This window comes from Anguilla anguilla, chromosome 12, assembly GCF_013347855.1.
Source record: "Anguilla anguilla isolate fAngAng1 chromosome 12, fAngAng1.pri, whole genome shotgun sequence".
NCBI classification, from domain to species: domain Eukaryota; kingdom Metazoa; phylum Chordata; class Actinopteri; order Anguilliformes; family Anguillidae; genus Anguilla; species Anguilla anguilla.
The window spans coordinates 21,063,758-21,084,121 of record NC_049212.1 but is presented as its reverse complement, the minus strand read 5'-3'; the positions used below and the strand labels follow the sequence as shown (position 1 = coordinate 21,084,121).

Sequence of the window (20,364 nt, the reverse complement as noted above, 5' to 3'; positions counted from 1 at the left end):
AACACATACAATTCCAAATAATTCATATAAAAACAATACTAAGAATGTGGGTTTTTAAACACCCTTTAAAAGGGCTACCATGGGTTTTACTGGTGCTCAGCGACCTCTTATCCATAACCTGAGACAGAACTGTGCAATATAGGAGATCAGTGATTTAGTAGCACACATTCTTCAACTTAATCATACATCTAAGCAATGTTGGTCATACCTAATTTTTACATTTTAAAAAGGTGTGAATCATGTAGACAGGAAAGCCAACCTCTTTGTCAGTATTACTTTGCTGTTGACTGCAGTTCTACTCATCTGTATGATCCTCAGTTGTCACAGTCCCTTGCGTAGACGTAGAGAATACAAGCAAGATGTGAGTCGCCCTTCTGCAAATTGATGTACATTTTTCAGTCATCTAGAGCTGGAATGAATGAGAGCGTCTCTTGTCTCCTTTGCTGGCTTCTGATTACAGTATAACTAATTTACGACGCTGTTGCTGGCTATGCCTTTCACAATAAACACATCATCACACCTTAGAGGCTGCAGAAGATCTCTGATATACATGAGCAGTTATGTGTCCACACATTCCTAACTATCCTTCATTTTCCCAGTTGTAGACATCTGCAACCACAATGTGCAGATTTGCGTGCGTGCATGTGTACTTGGGCAAGTGACTGATACTTTGCAAAAATTTGAAAGAACAGATTTCCCTGTCATGGAGAAGTCAAGCAGACTCCAAATTTGTAGCTTTACTAATTCCTTTTCTCCTCCTTTATAGCCTCCAAAATATAACCCATGTATGCTTGTGTTTAGCTGGGGTCAACGAAGCAGGACCAATTGCATGTTGGGAGTTTCTTGTCACATTCTCTGGCCTAAGGTCCCATTATGGTTACATACTGTCCATAGCACTTGCATACATTCCAGGAGCTGTTACTTCAGGAGTGGAGAACGAGAACATGTAACAAGAAGCGAAACAGACCACGTCAGAAAGAGTGAAGACGGTTTTTTTTTTGGGAAAGATTTTAATAGTTATTGAATGTTCTACATCTTACAGTAAATATTATACAATTACAAACTTGGCTTAATTCTGTCACTGAGATCACTAACTGATCTTCAAAAAAAAAAAAAAAAAAAACCAAAAAAACAAAAAAAAAAAAAAACAAAAACAAAAATAAAAAAAAAAGACTAAAAAATCATATCCACAAGCCTGGGTCTCTCTGCTTCACTGGACCCCGAGCTAACTCGTAGCGAAACGTTCCCACACCGTTGCTGAGACCTCATGACAAGATTGTGTTGCTGCCACAGCGTTAAAAAGAGATGCCGTGAGCGTGCTCCGTGTCAGCCTGGTACTGAACCTCCAGGTGCTGTTTCCTACACACACACTCTGGAAAATGGCACTATGGAAGACATGGAATTTACACTTTTTGCATTTCAATTGGCGTTCAAATCATCATTTAAATGTTTTGATGAAATCTCAAGCTTTGTTAAAAATATTAAATTAAAGATTTTAACTATTTCTCAACAAATGTAACGCTTTGGGGTAACTCCTTAACCCTTAACACTTGAAGCAACAGTGGCGGAACCTTTGAGCTGTGTGTCAGGGGGTCTGCATGTTTGGCTCTCGTATGTACATCAGCACATACGTATAGCTACATGGATAGTAAACAGACATTTTAAAGGGGGCGGGGAGGGAAACCCTTACAATTATCATGCTTTGTATTCACTTAAATCTTATTGCAGATTTACAATGTCTGATGAGATGGGGAGGGGAAAGGAAATATTCCAACTGACAGAAAATGGCCATGAAAAGGACAAATACATTAATATGCAAATGAGGGCACTCAACTTTTTAAATTTGTATTTATTAAATCACAAAATACTCTTGGTTGCTGTTCAATGTGAATACTGACAATAACATTTGAGGAGGGAAAAGCCATTTCATGCTGTTTGGAATTTAATAACATGGATTAATGAAAACAGTGGAGGCAAAGCAGAGTCCATCATAGAACTTCTTTCTGAACGGACATTTGGTGTCTTGAGCCTTTACATTTTATTCATTTATTTCAGTTGGCTGACACATAACAAATACCCTTATAACATTCCCACAAAGCTATGACAAGGTTACCACGTTGCTACAACACTACAGAAATTTAAACTGATTTGAGGGCTGCCCAGAGACGTTACTGAAACTATGCACACCGCGTAAGGACGAAGTGTTTCAAAGGTGTCTTTCTGGTTGAAGTGCCAAAACAAACTCAAAGAGGAAGTGCTGACCTGCCAGCTGACTTGGCCCCCGGCGCTTTCTGTATGGTTTCACTTCCAGCGAATCCTTCCAAAATAACCCATGCGAAATAAAAGCACTTACTAGTTCAGAGCCTGCACACTGGGATAACGTATGACCGCGGCAGCTGTGACTGGCAGTCCAACCGGCTTCACCCGTCAACAGTGCACAGATCTGCTGGTGCACATTCAGAAAGTGACTTTTTCGGGTTATGTCTCGCAGCCAGTTTTATGAAGTGAGTTTCCCTTCCCCCAGCCCCTCTGTTAAACACGTGGGACCCAAAGAAGACAAAGATTAATAGGATGGCCATGTGCTTGATGCTGTCACTTAAGGGGTGAAGTCACAAATTTTACAAACCAGATCAAAGGTGAACGAACTGGATCCGAGTGGGCACTGGAAATTGGAATTTTAAGCCAATATCAATCATAGTGGGACAGAAGGCTAAGTGTTCTTTCCTGTCGGTTAATGGAAGCATGGCTCAGTTCACCAGGTCTTAGGGCAACGGCAGCTCTTTCCAGAGGGTGCCAGCTCTACACTTTGCCCCTCCCCAAGGGAGCAAAAACATTTTAAATGCTTTTGAGTGAAAACCCCTTCCCTCAGACTTGTGTTCTGAAATGCTCCCTGACAAATACAGAGGCACCCCACTTCAATTCAACCATAAAGTTCCTCTATTTAAGAATAATAAACATCAATCATCAATAAAACTTAAATAACACTTATGGTAAAAAGCGCTTAAATTACATAATCAGAACTGATTCTTTTAAACCTAAGTTATTTTTTTTTTGTTATTTTTTAAAGTTTAAAATACCAGAGGCAATACTCATACACATGGTTGAATCTCTTGAAGGTAAAACCTGACCCCCACCAACCCACCCACCCATTCAAACAAAAAACAAAAAACCAAAAAAAAAATAAAATAAAATAAACACCCACCCTCATTTCTACTTGCACATTGAATTTGGCCAATACAACTACTAATATGCATTGTTCAAGTCTTGTCTTACTTTATGATTTTAAGCAAGGACATACAAAAAAGTCATTGTAGTATTCAGAGAATGGTGTTTGCTCGCTCTGGGGGTCAAATCCCAAGTCATAAAACCACAATTACTTCTTTATTTCTACTTTTTTTGTAAAATGCTACTCAGGAAAGGGAGAGCAGGGCAGAGGTAAAGGTTTTCAGCAGTCCACAGCTTCTGTCAAATTCAAGGACACTGCAAACTTCCACGCTGCGGGATTAATAAAGGATTATCTCATCTTATTTTATCTTATTTGGAGCTATCAGTGCACTGAACAGGCTGATAGTGAGCAGACTGAGCAGTGTTCATAGCAAACTGCACACATCTACAGAAAATGTGTTCAAGAAAACAAAACCAAAAATATAATTCATCATCTTACCTTCTGTAAAAGGCACCATGAATAACAAAATGAATAGGGTTTAAAGAGCCGGTGTGTTATGCACAGATTGCTCTATTCCTAGGCCCTACAGCAGGACTACGCTTGCAGTTGCACAACAGATCACAATCAGGCAAAACCTGAATAGTTCCTGAATATGCAAAGCACAGCACTCTTTTTGAACTAGGAGATGAACAAAAAGAAGAAAAAAAAGGGTCAAGGTGGAAGTAGTCTCCAAGTGCAATGCAGGGACAGGCTTACTCATTTGGGTGCAAATGGGCAGGGCTTTGGATAAAGAAAACCTAAATAACTAAATTTGAAAAACTTTCAGATGTCACCCATGTCATTTAAAGCGAAGACCTGTAAATGTCTTTACTGTGTTCGGTTTACCATTAGGAATGTTCTCACTCAAAACAGACAATGACATAACATTCTCTTAAATGCTGCATGGGGCGATTTTAGAAGGATGGTACCCAGGAGCTTCTGATGGAACACCTTAAAGTTAAATCAAAACATGGCCATTGGGTGCCCTTTCAATGGTAAAAGTGACTACACAGCAGTGCGTTCCTGCATCAAACCTTTACCAATGCACAACTGCCCTTCCTTTATATGCCTTATAAACACTTTTATACGCAGGGAATATGGTCATTCAGAGGGGGTTAAATGCTAAACCCAAACCTGTTAAATCCTCCTGCAGCGCTTGTGATGCAACCATGCTTTGTGAGAACACCATTCTGCTTGATGCATATATAACACATTCAATCATACCATACATGCTATCAAACCTGTGAATATGTTTTTTTTTATTTTTTAAATGCTCTAGTTGCTTTGGGCAATAGGCTGCCGAATGTAATCAAATTCTTTTACTTGCAACAAAATTAGTGGTTAACAAACCTCAGCAGAAAAAGGATAAGTGATACTGTTTAATACCAATTTGTCTTAAAATGATCAAACTACAGGGTACCATTTTGAACTTGTAAAAATTAAAAGTAGCTCATCTTTTCAGAGCCCATGTGAAGTACCTATTTTTAGCATAGATTATTATTCATAGATGTTTGTGCAATGCTTATCAGTGCACTTATAGTAATACAATGCTGATATGTGGTCACATGACTTCCATGTGTTCCAAGTGAGGAGGAATCGGAAGGCCGTGCAAAACATCTACTCCAGCTGATACCAGGCATTCCTACACCACACGACCTTTGATCTTTCAGTCATAACATGGAAGGAGACAGATAAAACTGAAGCCTGGTTTAGAAATGGTAGCGTCACCAGAAAAACCAAAACACAAAACAAAACTAGAAAAAAGTTGTGTTTGTGTGTGTGTGTGTGAGAGAGCGAGAGAGAGAGAGCGAAAGAGTGTGTGTGTGTGTGTGTGTGTGTGTCTGTGTGTGTGTGTGTTAGAGTGTTCCAATGGGTGCAGATCAGAGGTAGAGCACCGGAACAGGTGGGGAAATGCAACGGAATCCGCAATGCAAAATATTTGTGTGAATTTGGTTTCTGAATTTCAGTCAAATGGAAAATAAAGCAGTCTACTTTCATTTTTGCTTTCTCTTCTCGCCTGTGACCACAGTGACCAACTAAGCTTCCATTCTGCCTCTCACCAACAGTCATGGGGCCAACCAGGGAACCAGAATAAGACACTGCCACTATGGAAATGATGACACTACCATTACCATTACCATTATTCAAGCCAACAAAATAGTGGGGCGCTCGGCAAAAAAAGAAAAGAAAAACAATATAAAAAAACTGACGCCTCAGTGTCGATTGTCAGGGTCCAGTAATGGTGGCTAAGTATGCCCTATCCCCCCCCTCCCCCATGATGCAGCAAACAGCTTGACTTATCCTCCTACCCTCTGTACCAACACCTTCATCAAACCCCTCTCTTACCTAAGAGGCCCACACTTGGAGCTTACTACTTGTACCGCTAGAGTACAACAGCATATTTAAAGGAAGAATGAATTCCTCTTTATGTGTATTATTACCAATAAGACTCCATTAATTTGCACAAGGTAGAACTAGCTACTTCTGTCATGAATTAACGACATGTGTAAATCAGTCCCTATACCTGCAGCAGAGTGGTGTGGGGGGTGGGGCTCTGGCAGGTTCAGGGTGACATCATCTCTAAACTCCTCCTTATCCTTTCCAAAAATCACCCTTACTTTAATGGATTTTTACTGTGCCTTCCTTGTTGTGTTTGTCCAATGCACAGTATATCAATGGTTTTAAATCCCTTTGCATCCTTGACATGTTCCTGAATAATTCAAGTCCCTCCTCTAACCCCTCCCCCCATATGTTGGCACATGACTGAGACTTCATTCACATCAGAGCCTGGATTCTGAGCAAAGTGATGCAACTAAACCCTGGTCAACGTGCAATACAACACACCCTATGCAGTTTATGAGTGTGTTTGTGTGTGTGTGAATACACACAAGCACATACTTATAAAATATACTTATATATTTAAAAGATTGCTTACTACCGGTATATCTTGACGTACAAGCTAATTATGTCACCGACTTATTTAAATATCTTCTACGTAGTGTATAACTAAGATTACAGAATTCTTTTTCCTAGCGAAGGGATTATCGCGTTTACATGGTCATACAGTGGGTATATTTAGAACACGTCTACCTAATATTTGCTACAAGCTGGAAGACGACCCTCGTTCTCAGTACTGGAAGATGAAACCAAAGCCAAAGTAAATTTGAAAGGGGAAAAAACCCCAAAAAATTAAGAGCCGCACAATCTCCAGTCAGCCCATCCCAGAGGAAGCTGGGAAATGAACATAAGAAAGACCCTGTGCTAACATCTAATCCTTAGAAAAATTTGGCAGCATAAGATGATGATGATTATAACGATGACGACCATAATGATGAGGGTGCAGTCTGCGCATTCCTATAGCTGGAATCGGCCCAGAGACATGAGCAGCGGTAACACCAAAAATAACATCCTCAACTACTGCTTTTGGTCTGCCTGGAGTTTCTGTGAAAGAAATTGTTGATAAATTTAAAAAAAAGAAATACAACAGAGAGGTGCAGAAAAAAAACAAACAAAAAAAAAAAACAAACTTTAAACTTAAAAAAAAAAAAAAAACAGTTTTAAAAGCAGCTTTTACAAAAACACTAAAGAATGCATAAAGTGACCCTTGCACTTTTTTTTTGTTCTTGCAAACAGACGCAGTGCTCCGATGTTGACCACAGTGCACCGATGTAAGACTTGAGTAGTTGCATACAATGTTTTGACTGCAGATCTGAAAAGCGAACAGACGACAGGGCTGTGTTACTCAAAACACACACGGCAGGCCAAAACGTACGCGCTGGTTAAGGTGAGTGGGACTGACAGCCTCCACTCGATTTTCAGAGACGATGGCTTCTTAATGTGAAGCCTGACAACTAAACCGAAAGCAACATGGAAAGTATTCTGTATCGTTCATATTACGATAAGAGACGAGCAGTAAATCTTCCGTGAGAGATGGCTACTGACTGAAAGCTCTGCATCATGCCTGTTGCTGCCTATGGGACCATGGCCCTAATTCAGTGAGAAAGCTTACTGGGGAAGGTGTGAGCAGAGTAACTTACATGAATTGGCTGATGGTTTACCAGTGAGGAGGCACATAGCTGTACCCAGGCGTCCCTTGAGGCCTGTACGTTGGCACGGTAACGGGGTGAGCTCCAATGGGAGTGTGCTGTGGGGTGGTCAGCAAGGTTCCTGTGGGCGGAGGCAGATTGTTTCCGTTTTTGAAAATATTGCTGACATTTTTTATTTGTTCTTTAATATGTAATGTTCATTTTAATATTTATTCAGATCACCACTGCATGTGGAATTTGGGTAAACGTGCGGATGACAATACGTCAAACTGCACTTTGTGGGATGCTGGGATTAAGCATCTGTTTTGCTTGTGTGCCACCAAGACCGCTGTCTGCACCAGCAAGGCATCCTGTTTTCAGAGTTTGACCAATAACAGACATTCTTTCTGCAGTGGTCTTCGTAATCAGCATCACTGTCATGAGGAAGTTCTAGAGTGAATCAAGTCACTGTTTAAAAATCGAGAAATCGCTTTACTTTTGCACCGTTTTCAATAGAACATACACAAATGTTGCAGTTTATCACTTAATTTATTAAAATTAAATTTAGTAAAATTAATATTTAAGTCATTTACTGTCATCTAGCAGGTGTCGATTCCAAAAGGAAACATTCTTTTCAATTTTAGTTTTAGAAGGCAAAGGTATTTCTAACCTCCATTTTGACAGTTTAATCCATTTTCATTTGTGAATTTTCAAGATTTTTGGTCTTGGTTCTAGTTAGTCTACAGAAATGCTTTAGTGGTGGATGTAAATGTCTGAAGGACAACTGGTGATTCCAAAATAGATAGAAGAAGATAAAACATTTGGGATGTACTAGAAGCGGGTGTGCCAGAGTGGCTTACCTGCTGACATGGCCATGGTGGTCCCTGCCACCATGCCCATGGCCACTCCGTTAGAGCGAGGGGCGGGGACAGGGGCGGGGTATATGGCAGAAGGGAGGCTGTTGGGCTGGACCACTGTGGTGTGGTGAATCACATGAGGCTGAGCTGCATACACAGGCTGTGTGTAATAAGCACCCTGAGAGAGAGAGAAAGAAAGAGGGAGAGAGAGAGATTTTTACAAAATTACTACTACTACTAATACTAATAATAATAATAATAATTAGTGACACAGCCAGTTTTACTAAGTGAGTAGGGTCACCTGTCTATAGGAATTCCAGGTGTTTCTAGCTGATTGGATGGTAGGCACTTACCTGAGGATAGAGATTCTGCTGGGGGTAGGCACTTCTGATTGGGTACATGGCCGTCTGGTAGGGGTTGGGGGATGGGGAATAGGGTGGGGGGGCTCCATTGGTCTGGGTGGGGGGCACCTTGTAGGGGGTCCCAGCGGTGTATCCTGGGGGTGGGGAGAGAGAGAGGGGAGACAGTTGGGGCGTCAGGCATGAGCCAGCTTCTCTCACTCATGACATGATGGAAAGGATGGTGGGTTTGGACATGGAGGCAGCGATTAGGGTCATCAAAGCACGCATGCGAGCTCTCTAGCTCCCTCTGTCTATTGAAGGCTGTTGCAGCTTCAGTTGCGTCTGGATCCAACAGTAAGAATGCACGCAAGTCTTTCTGTCTGTTATGTAAAGCACAATGCACTTTGCATAATGCCCAATGCTACCCGACAAATATCAAAGAATGCTACCTTTAAAAAAAAACAAAAAAAAAACTCTGTGTATGGACTGAAAAAATTACAATGTTACATACAGTATTTATCCTGAAAACTAGTTCTGTGTCATTTATTCCAGCAGTGCAGTGACATGGTAGATTATGTTCTAAATTAGGGTTGGTCTACTGAAAAGCAGTTAGGTCCTGTTGAGACTAGCTGGGATTCAGTATCTTGGAAAGTGATACAGCCCCCTCTAGTTGCACTCCACAGCATTATGTACAGTCAGAAATTAAATCTATTCACCGGATACCACTCTAGTTTTTAAATAATGACTATACTGGTATAAAATCCATACACACAGATTAGATTTACTACTCAAGAACCTGTTGTACAAGCACTTGTAAAAGCAGTACTTTCAGATTGGGTTGATTCAGTATGGACAGGTCTCGATCTCAAACACTGATCCAGGTTATGGACACACCTTAAGGGGTAAAGATTGCGGATGAGTAAGCCGGAACTGGACGTGTTCTTTATGTTTTTGGGAAGGCAGTTGGTTTTGGCCAGGAACATGCGTGCATGGCCCATTCCTAGTTTGGCGTGCTAAGGCTGATCAGAAAGGATTAGATCACAATCCCAACAAGTTTCCACCTGTCCGACGTTTTGAACTGCAACTGCTTCATGAAATGCATGTGCCAGAATATCTAGTTTCGTCTGATCGGACGCCTCTGGCAAGGACCGGTAATAATGTGGTAATAGGTCGATGCAACAGCACAGAAGCACCAAGTCAGTGCGCTATCTCCAAAGCTCAGCAGTGTGCACAGACACGTGAATGCCAAAAATGAGAAAGAGCAGAAGGATCTGGCGAGCCTGAGAAAAAAACGACACTAAGAATGATGAAATGGGACGAAAGGCTATCACTCCTTCAAACTACAAAGATCTTGCAGAAAAAGGGCCATAAAAAGAAACCACGGATGGAAAATCGCATTCATGCAACACGTGAAAAGTAAAAATACTGGGTGTGTAGATAGAGTGGCTTAATTAAACATAGCCTATGAAAACGATCGCGATTCATACATTACAGGTTCGGTTTTGGGATATTGTGAAACGTTGCCTGTAATACCCTGTGGGCATACCACTTTTGAGAAGAGCTGCGCTGTTTGACGAATGTACTGACATCTTGTGAGCCGTCGCATGAGGTATCACACTTCACCTGTCGAGTGAAGTCGATTCGTGAGTCATGACATGGTTTTATCCCGCATGCTTCCTCTTACCGATCCGTTGCCAGCTAAATGACATGAGAGCCGCAGTGAGTTGCTACAATCACTGAGCTACGCCGTAAGTTATCATGTGTAGATAGCCGCCAGTGTTGTGTTCAGGCTAACTGACCTGCTAAGATTTACTGCGTTATGAGGCGCACTGTCATTCTGTTTTCCTTCCCGTGTGAGTTACTGCGGTGCACTGCGGTGAGAAATCACGCTGCTTAACCAGACGCAGGGAGAGGAGCCGGCTCACGCAGAGAGAACGGCCTCTCCCAGTAACCTACTGAAGTGCGAAGAAACGAAACGCTTCAAAGTGCTTACGCAACCCCAATTCCTGCGCTTTCACACACAGCTGCCGGCAACACACAAGCAGGGAAACAGCCACAAGGACCAGACCACCGTTCAGGCGCTGGTTTGGTGACAACTGCACGCTTAGCTGAGATAAGTATGCAAATTATGCAAAACAAAGAAACACCGAACTGTGCACCGAGCCGATGAAACACCCGCTGCTGTTTATCGTTCCAAATACACAGATACGTTATCTCAGTTTTCAGCAGGTTTTCAAAGATCCTTTTGTCACATGGGAAGAGAGAGTAGGTGAACTTACATATCAATTTATTACGTGAGAATAACTGTTCTCATATATTAGCTGGCTCTTTTTTGTAGTTAACGCCAAGCTGTTTTACAAACACAAACCTGTCTTTGAACACACAGAAACCATGGTTAACAAAAGTGAAAGATGATAGAATTCTACTTTCTGATTCATGGTTAAATGTGTCAAATAATACACACAGCCCAAAATTGCAAATAAAAAATAACATCACAATTTGAGTGACAGTCCTACAAGAGCTTCCCTTGTAGATTGTTTACTCTCTCTGGTCAGAGAGAAACTAGCACCCTCATGACATGTCAGTCTTAGGAGGGAAAAACTATTTCCACAAACAAAGGCCGCCCAGAACACAACATGTCATTCACTACCAAAGAACACAAACATACAGTTTCACAGTTCTGTAAAGCGTATGCTGACCACCATAAACCGCATACTGCAGATGATTAAACATCGAGCCATGCCTCAGACTATAAACAGCTTTTCAAGGTGACAGAGGTACCATTATTAAAAATGTATACTCCATCAAACAGGTCACATCTGTGGCAGTCTGTAGACAAAGGAGTTCCAAGTAATTGCCCAACACCACATCTCCATAGAAATACAAACCAGCTGTAATTATCACATGACACAAGCAGTGTATATCATACTTAGTTGATAAATATCCTTGAAATGGCTAGGCTGTGACTTCATTTAAAATATGTAGCCTAGCATTTAGTGAAAAATATTTGACACAAAATATGATTGACCTCACTTTGCAGTGGAATGCAAAACCCGAGCACATTTATGTTCTGTAGCCCTACGCATTCCTCTTTTCCTAAAGGCCCTGTAGTTGCCCTTCTCTATGGCCCCTGTAGTCACACTCTTCAGACGGCTGTGGAATTGCCTGTCCTATTCCGGTTCTGTCCTAATCCTCCAGCCAATGGGAGTTGTCCCTGTCCCAGGCCGCATGCCGCTGCCTAAACGGAATCCTACCCCACCCCCCTTCCTGGTGGTGCGTGAGCTCTGTCAGTGATGGGGTGAATATCCGGAGAAAAGGAGGCATATTTACTGAATGCTGCAGACGAGGCCTGGTAAGATCTGCTCTCTGAGCCCGCGTCCACTGCCAGGTCATAGGAACCCTCAGTGGGCCCTGAGGTGGAGGTCTGTGCCCAGCCCTGCTTCACCAGCAGCACTGTCCCGACAGACAACAGAAGAAGGGGGGTTACACACACAGGTACAAACACACACGCACGCACGCACGCACGCACGCACACACACACACACACACACACCACAGGACAGTACAAACACTCCTCCTTTGGCTACAGCATACCAAATGTTCCCATGTGCCAACTCCTTTTTCAACTTCCTGCTTTTTCTTCGTTCTTTTTTCCCCCTCCGCCCACCCCCCTGCTTTGGAGATCAACTATATTACAATTTCATTAATACACATATCAGTGACACAATGATACTCTCAATGACTCCGCCCACAACATGACAGTACTCACTAGCCCCTCCCATACCAGCTAGCTCCTTAGCTCCTCCCACTTCTTAATACTGTTATCATTTAGTTCTCATTGGCTCCTCATATCTACTGATACTGTTGCCACTGGCTACTCGTACACCGCGACTGCTCTCATTGGCTGCTCAAGCAGTACGCCTTGAAATTGTTCTTAGTGAGTTGCTCATCCTCACACTAGCATCTCCCCTCTTCTGGCACTGTTCTCATTACCTGCTCCCATATCCTGACAGCTCAACACACTGCAGTAACAACGCATGTTCCCACAGTGAGACACCGCGGTCGCCATCAAACGGTACAGTACCTCCTGGTCTTAAGCCTTCTGCACATTCCAACATGTCAACACTTCCTACTGGCCTGGCTCCCAGCTCTACACACTTCTCATTATGTGAGTGTGAGTGTGTGTGTGTGTGTGTGTGTGTGTATGCATTTATAAACACATATACACAGTGAGCTCCACAATGATAGGGACAAAGCCATTGTTTTCTTGATTTGGCTCTGTACTCCATTTTAGATTTGTAGTCAAACAGTTCACGTGCGGTTAAAGTGAAAATTCCCATCTTTTATGAAAGGCAATTTTAATACTTTTTGGTTTCACCATGTAGAATAACAGCACTTGTTATACGTAGCTCCCCCATCTCAGTGCGCCATAACAATTTGAACAAATGGCTTCACAGATGTTTCTGATTAACCAGGTGTGCTCAATTGCTTCTTAACTGGAAGTATAAGAGAGCTTTCAGTATCTGGTCTACAGGCTTTTGATTGTCAGAGCCATAGGCCAAAACCTAGGTGTACCAAAATGCCATTTTTTGTTGTTGCTTTGGCTCTGTACTCCAGCATGCTGGATTTAAAATGAAACAATGAATATGAAGTTAAGGTGCAAACTGTCAGGTATTTACATCCATAATCAAGTGAACTACATAAGAATTACAGCGCTTTTTATACATAGCCCCCCAATTTCGGATTGGATCGTAGTTTTGGTTTGGTTCTGTATGTTTTTGGAAAAGCAGAGAAAAAAGTACCATTGCCAGTGCCAATCTAGTGTACATTTATTTTACATAAAAGTGCGGTTATCAAAAATGTACTGAAATCATCACCAAAAGCCAGAGAACAAGCAGATTTTTTTTCGAAAGGAAAAATGGCGCATTGTTATTTTCAAATAGAAAATAACACCCACATTATAAACAAACACAAAATGCACCATATATTAAACCTGCATTAGAAACAAAATAAGAAAGAGTGTATTTATTAATACGAATCTCAGATTAAAATGAGTCAATCCTTAAAAGAATAATGGTTTTTCCACTTGTAATTTAAATGCAGTATTTTACTGCATCAAAATAAATAGAAAATAGTGTTTAATGATTTCTCTCAAAAGGTAAAGCTGTACTTTGCTAATTTGTTCTTCCTGTGCTTGTTTCGGACACACCAGGACAATGTAAATATGTATATGAGCCATCACGTTCGACAGGCTGTCATTAGCATACGCCACACTTGCAAATCAATGCTCGCACACAGACGCCGTTTTATCCACCGTCTTTTTTCCCCATCATTACTAACGTTAACACTCCCAAACAGGAGATTTAAAAAATGGAAGGGTATCCTCTAACTGGCTTCTCCTGCACACTTTGCTATTTTGCAAACTGACCGACCGGATTGGTGATTTAACGGGCACTCGCTGCAAATTCACCTGTGCAACTCATTCAGCAGTATTTCTGATTTACATGAAAGCAGCGCGAGTTAACTGATATTTGTATTCCTTATTTTCTGTTGTCTGCCATCAAATAAAAATGGCCAATTTAATCTTTACATGACAATTTTTTAAAGCACAAAGTTGTGAATAGCTATTTCGAAAACATAGACAAAAGAGGATTTTTGAAGCAAACACGGGCGAACCGAACTGTGGACGGCCAACCGAACGTTTTGGTTTTTCACACGAACCGTTTCTTTACGACAAGTGCACCGCGACTTTACTGAACCATGTCGGTTCTTGGGGAAGAGACCCTTTTGCCTTTAGTGGTTGAACACCTACCCTTCTGGGCAGGGCTTTGAGGAAACAGCCTGAAACAGGACTCAGGTGCCACACATTGCTAACTTGTGATTCTTCATCAAGAGCAAAGACCGTGGAGCTAAGCAACACATGAAAGATAAAACTGTCCTTGGAGGCACCAGACTCCTGCACAGACCTCTCCTTCATCAGTACATGCGTGGGTATTTATGGCACCGGCAAGCTGAACTGGAACGTGCCAAAACATTAACAATGCTGAATTCAAATGTAAATGTACAAAAAAAGGTATTTAAATTAAATTAAAATATCAATATTTCATTAAAATGACAGGTGTGTCCATGTGTGTGTGTCTGTATTTGTACGGATATGTATTTACACACACTATAGGTACAACAATAATCAAAAATGAAACATAATACATAAAAATTCCACAAAAAGAAACAACACTTCAGGTAGATATTTAACATGGAACAGCTACCACACTGTGGCCAATAGAACCACAAGAAACCCCAATATAAGTTTCAAAAGTGATAAACTGTGCTCATCATTGATTGACACAGTTTTAACTGTAAATACGATGGCACTTAAAAACAGTTGGGTAAGGAAATATCTCATATCCTGCAGTATACGTGACTTTCATTTATGCATCAGCACAGACACTTCTAGGGATGAAACTGGTGATTATTTTTACAGTTATTAGTACAAATTAAGTTGCAATATAGAATTGCCACTAATATTACAAATATACCTTCATACATATGCACAAATGATGTATATGCAGCAAAACTCTTTGCAGCTGATACCCTTTAGCTCTTTTACCCAACTCTATCCTTTTTAAGCATCAACATGTCCACTCCTCCACTTCAGCATTACGCTATTCACACCACAAGAGGGCAGCCTTACCTAATTTCTGCCCTGTCGTTACAGAGTGTTGTGAGAAATAATGAGCAGTCAGGACATGAAGAAGAACAGAAATGACTTATTTCGCACACACAAGACACACATAGACCATGCCAGTTACACAACCAAACCGCTACCATGGACAGTGTGTGGTGCCATGTTAAACTACATTCATCTTCATACCACCCCTAAGGTAAATTCCATGTGATATGATTAATTAATATGGCTGCCAATTATGTTAATTGCAGATCAGAAATTAGACAGCAACCAACATTTGAGCATTTGAATAAAAAAAATGTTTTCTAATGGTTTCTGGACTATGAGTCAGTCATTCTGCTAACTAACCACTCGGCTATTTCCAAACCACTGGACAGAGCAGGTCAGCAAGGTCCTGGTCTGGTTTAATGGTTGGATTGCGAGCGTCTGCATGAACATGGTAATTATGTGAAGATGAGTGTTGAAGGGGTGACGTTTAATGACGAGGAACAGAAACACGTGGCATTAAAAAGGTAGGGGAGGGGGGGCAACCTCTGTCTGACTGCTCCCAGCCACGTGAACACCCATGACTCAGTACTAGGACAGAAGGAATGGGAGGACTGTGAGGAAAAGCCACCATTGTGTCTTCAGGAACAGATCTGGGGGAGGAGCTAAGGATTTACCAAGCGTGTGGAAGCTGCAGGGATGCCAGGCAAAATGCCAGCTAAAACAAGCCTGCGAACAAATGCAAAGCATGTCCAACCTACCTCGCTCTCTACTTTTCTAGATGGGTCATTTTGAGGATATTTTCTTGTCACCGACGTGACAGAAATTTCTTTTATTTATTTCCATATAAACAAAAGCAGATGTAATATAAACTTTTCTGCCACCTGCAAACAGCAAATAGCTGAATTGTGTACACCTTGGTTTGTTACAGCAATAAGAGACAACAAGCCATACTTTCCTGCTGCAAGTGTTAACTATTCAGGTATACAATATATGCGATTGGAACTGAGGGGGGGCTATTACCGGTAGAGGTGCACTGACAGTGATGAATGATTATTGCAAGGACACCCTGCTCCATCCTTACCTACCTGGAGCTGAAATGCAGGCCCAGAGGGAGTCTGAATGCTGGAATGTTCGCGCGCCACCCCCTGCCCCACGCACAAGCTCTCAAAATTGAGAGTTGGGTCTTCCTCCTTGGCTAGCCAAAGGAACACACCCCTCATTTGTGGCCTGTGTAATTACTCTCTGACAGAGCTGGCCTAATGAAGTGTCTTCTGAGGCCAATTTGGGAATTAAGGACTCTGCCATTCCATTTCTGCTCTCCTCCAAATAAATCAATGAATAAAGACGGCAGACAGAGAGGGAGAGCAGACCTGATTGCGTAAGCTCCTCCTGCTGCTGGCCTGTACTCTCTGCTCTCCTCTGTTGAGGGGAAGTAGATGGGCAGGACCGTAGATGGCAGGACTGAGGGATGCGTAGTGCTGGTGTTGCTTGGGATGGGGGGGACGGGGGGTTCTTACCTGGAGGGTAGCCTGGGCTGCCGGTCTGATAGAGGTTGGGTGTGTAGGTAGGAGCCGTGGTGGGATAACCTCCAGGGTAGCCTAATGGCAAAAGAAGACAGACTATCAGAAAAAATGGCCCTGAGGAACCCTTTGGAGCCAGAGCTGTGTTCAGAAGCAATGTGGTGAAACACCGATCCCCCTAGTGGTCTGGAGGGGGAACTATCCATCAGACAGTGATATGGCCAAATTCCAGGGCAATGACCTTGAGACCTGTATCACTTCTAGTTCTGGACTTTGGATTCAGTTTGTAGGCCAGAGGCGTAAAGGGTTGAGAAAATGGCACATTGGAATCACTGTCAGGGTAAATGCCTTAAAATGAATGCCATTTGCTGGAGACAAACTGGGGTCGAAGAATGAACTGGCAATGTTCAGAACTCATTTAACCCTTTAAGGTGAAAGATCACAAATATGTGATTAGAATGTTCTTTGTTCTTAAATGAACATTTGAATGCTGAAGGTACAATCACTATTGGTAACTGAAATCAATGAAGTTCTAGAACATGGACCTGGAACATTCCAACATCATTCTGGCTACATCGTGGTATTTCTCATGTTGTCTGTTCCTGGCCATCCAGCTCTGATTCTACAAGCCTGAACCAGGGCTGAATATGCCTACCCACACATTCCACTTCAACAGGCTACCCCAAACAATGCCTGAACTCCTACTGTCTCACAAGTACGACAAGTATGAACAATATCCCAGGTTAGATATGGTGGGTGCCATCACTTCACACTGCTCTGATCTGAACATCACAACATCAGTTCAGCGGCTATCTGTTGATTTGACAAAACCGTAACAGAAATTGGGTGGTCCAACCCACTGAGTACTCGGTAACCAATCAGCAATATGTGTGTCAGAGCACTCAAACTGAAGATAATTCTCTGGAGAGAAGCTTCTTCTAAGAGGCTTATTCTCCAGGAGACATAAAAATAATAAAAAGCCTTTTTCCGTGAAAATGAAAATCTCTGAGATTTAGTTTTGTCTAAATTGAATGAAAGGTAATCTTGTTAATCTTCACAGAGCTTTGGTCCCTCATGACAGCTCCCTTTCCCCCTACCTTTTCTTAGAGGGCAGAAATATGGCTAAAGCCTCAGACTCAGAACCATACTGCTGCAGGTTTGAATCCCAGTGAAAGACAGCTGCAATGCCCACCACTGAAGACTCTCCAGTGAAATTCCAATGAACAATAGTCAAGTGTAAAAGCAAAGCCAGTTCAAACCATGGTGGCTGGAAAATTCTCAACCATGAGTTAAGATTAAAACTTATTCTTAATGAACTCATATTTTTACATATCATTCAATTACAAAAGTGAAAGTTCAAATGAGAAAGTAGATAACAAACATGCAGAGTACAATGCACGTGTCTCCCATGCAAATCAAACTTGCTTCTTTCAGTTACAAGCTCGGTTCCATAACCTCTGCTGGCTCAGAGACACACAATGCAGGGATTTTGGTGTCATTTGGATGCACAGGGCTGGGTGACTACACAGACTGTGAACGGACCTCAACTCTCAAAACATTTTCCTCACAGACATCTGAAAATGATGCCTCGGTGAAAGGCGGCCATTTCAGAAGATCATTGATCATTAATTTCGACTGCTATAGCTTCATCTTCAGTCTTTACAAATAGGTAAAGAATCTGAATACTAAAAATGATGGGATTCTGAGGAACAGACCCAACAGCCCAGTCCATTCCTGTAGAATGACAAAACTACTTTTGCCATAATATGCCAATTCGCATGCACACACACAAAGAAAAGAGAGAAAAAATCACTCATGAATATCCTTTTTTTTCTCATTAAAATTCAAGGTGAGGAGCTCAACTTTGCACAAAATAAGCTTTCATTGATATTGTTAATGTCCCTGCCGGAAATGAGAGAACTGAGGCGAGCCGTTATTTACGCAGAAAGCGCCGGAGTCTCACACAGCAGTTTGGGGGAAAGGCGCCGTTCTTTACTTTGATCATTATCTTGGGAGCCACAGAATATTCATATTCATGAGGTGACCCATGAGCTCACTTCCCGAATGAGATTTCCACACAGGAGATCTGTCCTAGAGCAGGTGACCTTCAGGCATGTTAATCAATCAACTGAAGTTGCGCTGCGGGACGGGTCTCATCCCGAGCCCTAGCCTTCTGAGCCTTCTGAATCTGTTCCCCCTTGACTCCTGTATTTAACTGTGGTAGCCTAATTTGAATTCTGAACTGTACTCCGAATTATGCTTGTGATTTAGTCACAATATACACAGAACCACAGTACAGTACTCATTTTAATTATATTTCTAAGCACCAAAAAAATAAAAGGCATAAAAACGATATGAGTAAGCAGTAAAACACAAACTTAATGATGATGCTGTAATTCTGGCTGAGACTGCTTATGTGCAGTTAATATGAGGAAGATGAAGGCTCAAATCACTTGAGCTGAAGTGGTTTATTCTCCATTTTCACGGCCTTACCCTCACGTGGCACAGCGTGCTCCCCTTCCAGAACTCGTATTTACCAGACAATGATGACACTTCTGCTTACAAGCACCATAAAATATTTAAGCGTGTTCCCAGAGGCAACGAGAGGTGGTACAGACAGGGGAGTCAGGGAAACGGGTTTATTAAAATATGAAGCCCTGAGGGAGTTTAATTACACTGCAAAAAGTGCCACCGTAACGAATTAGAATTTCAAACAACTTCAGGAGAGCCCCTGCCGAGTTTACTACGAAAAATAAAACCAGAAATCAAATCTTGCCCGCTCCAGAGTCAGCTGAGAGAGAGAAGCACCTGTTCCTGAGGTAAGAAACTTTATAAAGAACACTCACACAACAGCACGGATGTAGCCTAGGCCTAGAAAACAACAAAACAACAGCTTGTGTAGGGCTCGACTCACTTGGGGCATTCCTCTCGAGAAGTATCTGAAACACGAGGCTCATTACCATAGGGGTTCCAGCACCAGAGCCCTCGGGCGCAGCATCACTGTACCCAAAAATCCCTAGTCAAATCCAAGCTACCAACACGGTAAACAGCCTCAAGAATATTTGTATTACGGTGAACCCAGGCTGAGTGACGCAAACAAATAAAGAGTAATTTTATGGAGTCTAAACCATACAGTAGCAGCTTACTGTTTCCATGACTCTGCTAGTAACCAATGAGGAGCAGGATCATTATTTCTTCTTTTTAATGAACCCTCCCCACACACACACACATGTATGTACACACGCACACACATGTATGTACACACACACATCCATGTGTGCGCACACACACACACAAGCACATGCACGCGCGCACACACGCAGGTATTAGGGAAAAGGAGAGCAAGTGGACAGAGGTTTATTACAGAGCAGGATCAGGATGGGACAGATGGTGTTCATTACAAATAGCCCGTCTCAGTCAGACACACTCCAGTGAACTCACCGCACGCTCAGGGCAATGCAGGAGAGAGGGAGGGCAAACCAACCGTTTCAGACACAGTCCGTTCTTTTAGAGCCAGGGCACAGGCAGAGGCAGAGACTGGGGCACGTGCACCCAGGCGTGAGAAAAGTAATGGCCAACCGTGGCAGAAAGACGAGCTGGGGAGGGTCCTCTGTAGCAAGCTTTCAAAAGGAATGTATGAGGAATAAATAAGGAATAATAAAAGCTGGGTTGATGAGTGTTCACCACACATTCTGCTAGTCTGGGGCTCTGCTCCCCAAAACGTCTTACGAGGAAGACTAGGA

General features: G+C 42.2%; 1 protein-coding gene across 3 annotated transcripts in view; it reads right to left on the bottom strand.

The window, feature by feature from the left end:
- Nucleotides 1-1,002: 1,002 nt before the first annotated feature.
- The window catches only part of fam168a (family with sequence similarity 168 member A), a 58,994-nt gene continuing 39,632 nt past the window's right edge, over nt 1,003-20,364 (bottom strand). For 2 of the 3 annotated variants that reach the window (XM_035385141.1, XM_035385142.1), the window contains 6 exons: nt 16,619-16,699; nt 11,759-11,881; nt 8,441-8,583; nt 8,091-8,265; nt 7,243-7,372; nt 1,003-6,914 (listed from right to left, as the gene is read on the bottom strand). In XM_035385141.1, the coding sequence (XP_035241032.1) occupies nt 7,260-7,372; nt 8,091-8,265; nt 8,441-8,583; nt 11,759-11,881; nt 16,619-16,699 (635 nt within the window). In that variant the 3' untranslated portion in view covers nt 1,003-6,914; nt 7,243-7,259. The remainder of the gene's footprint in view (nt 6,915-7,242; nt 7,373-8,090; nt 8,266-8,440; nt 8,584-11,758; nt 11,882-16,618; nt 16,700-20,364) is intronic. The other variant, XM_035385143.1, reaches the window with a different exon arrangement.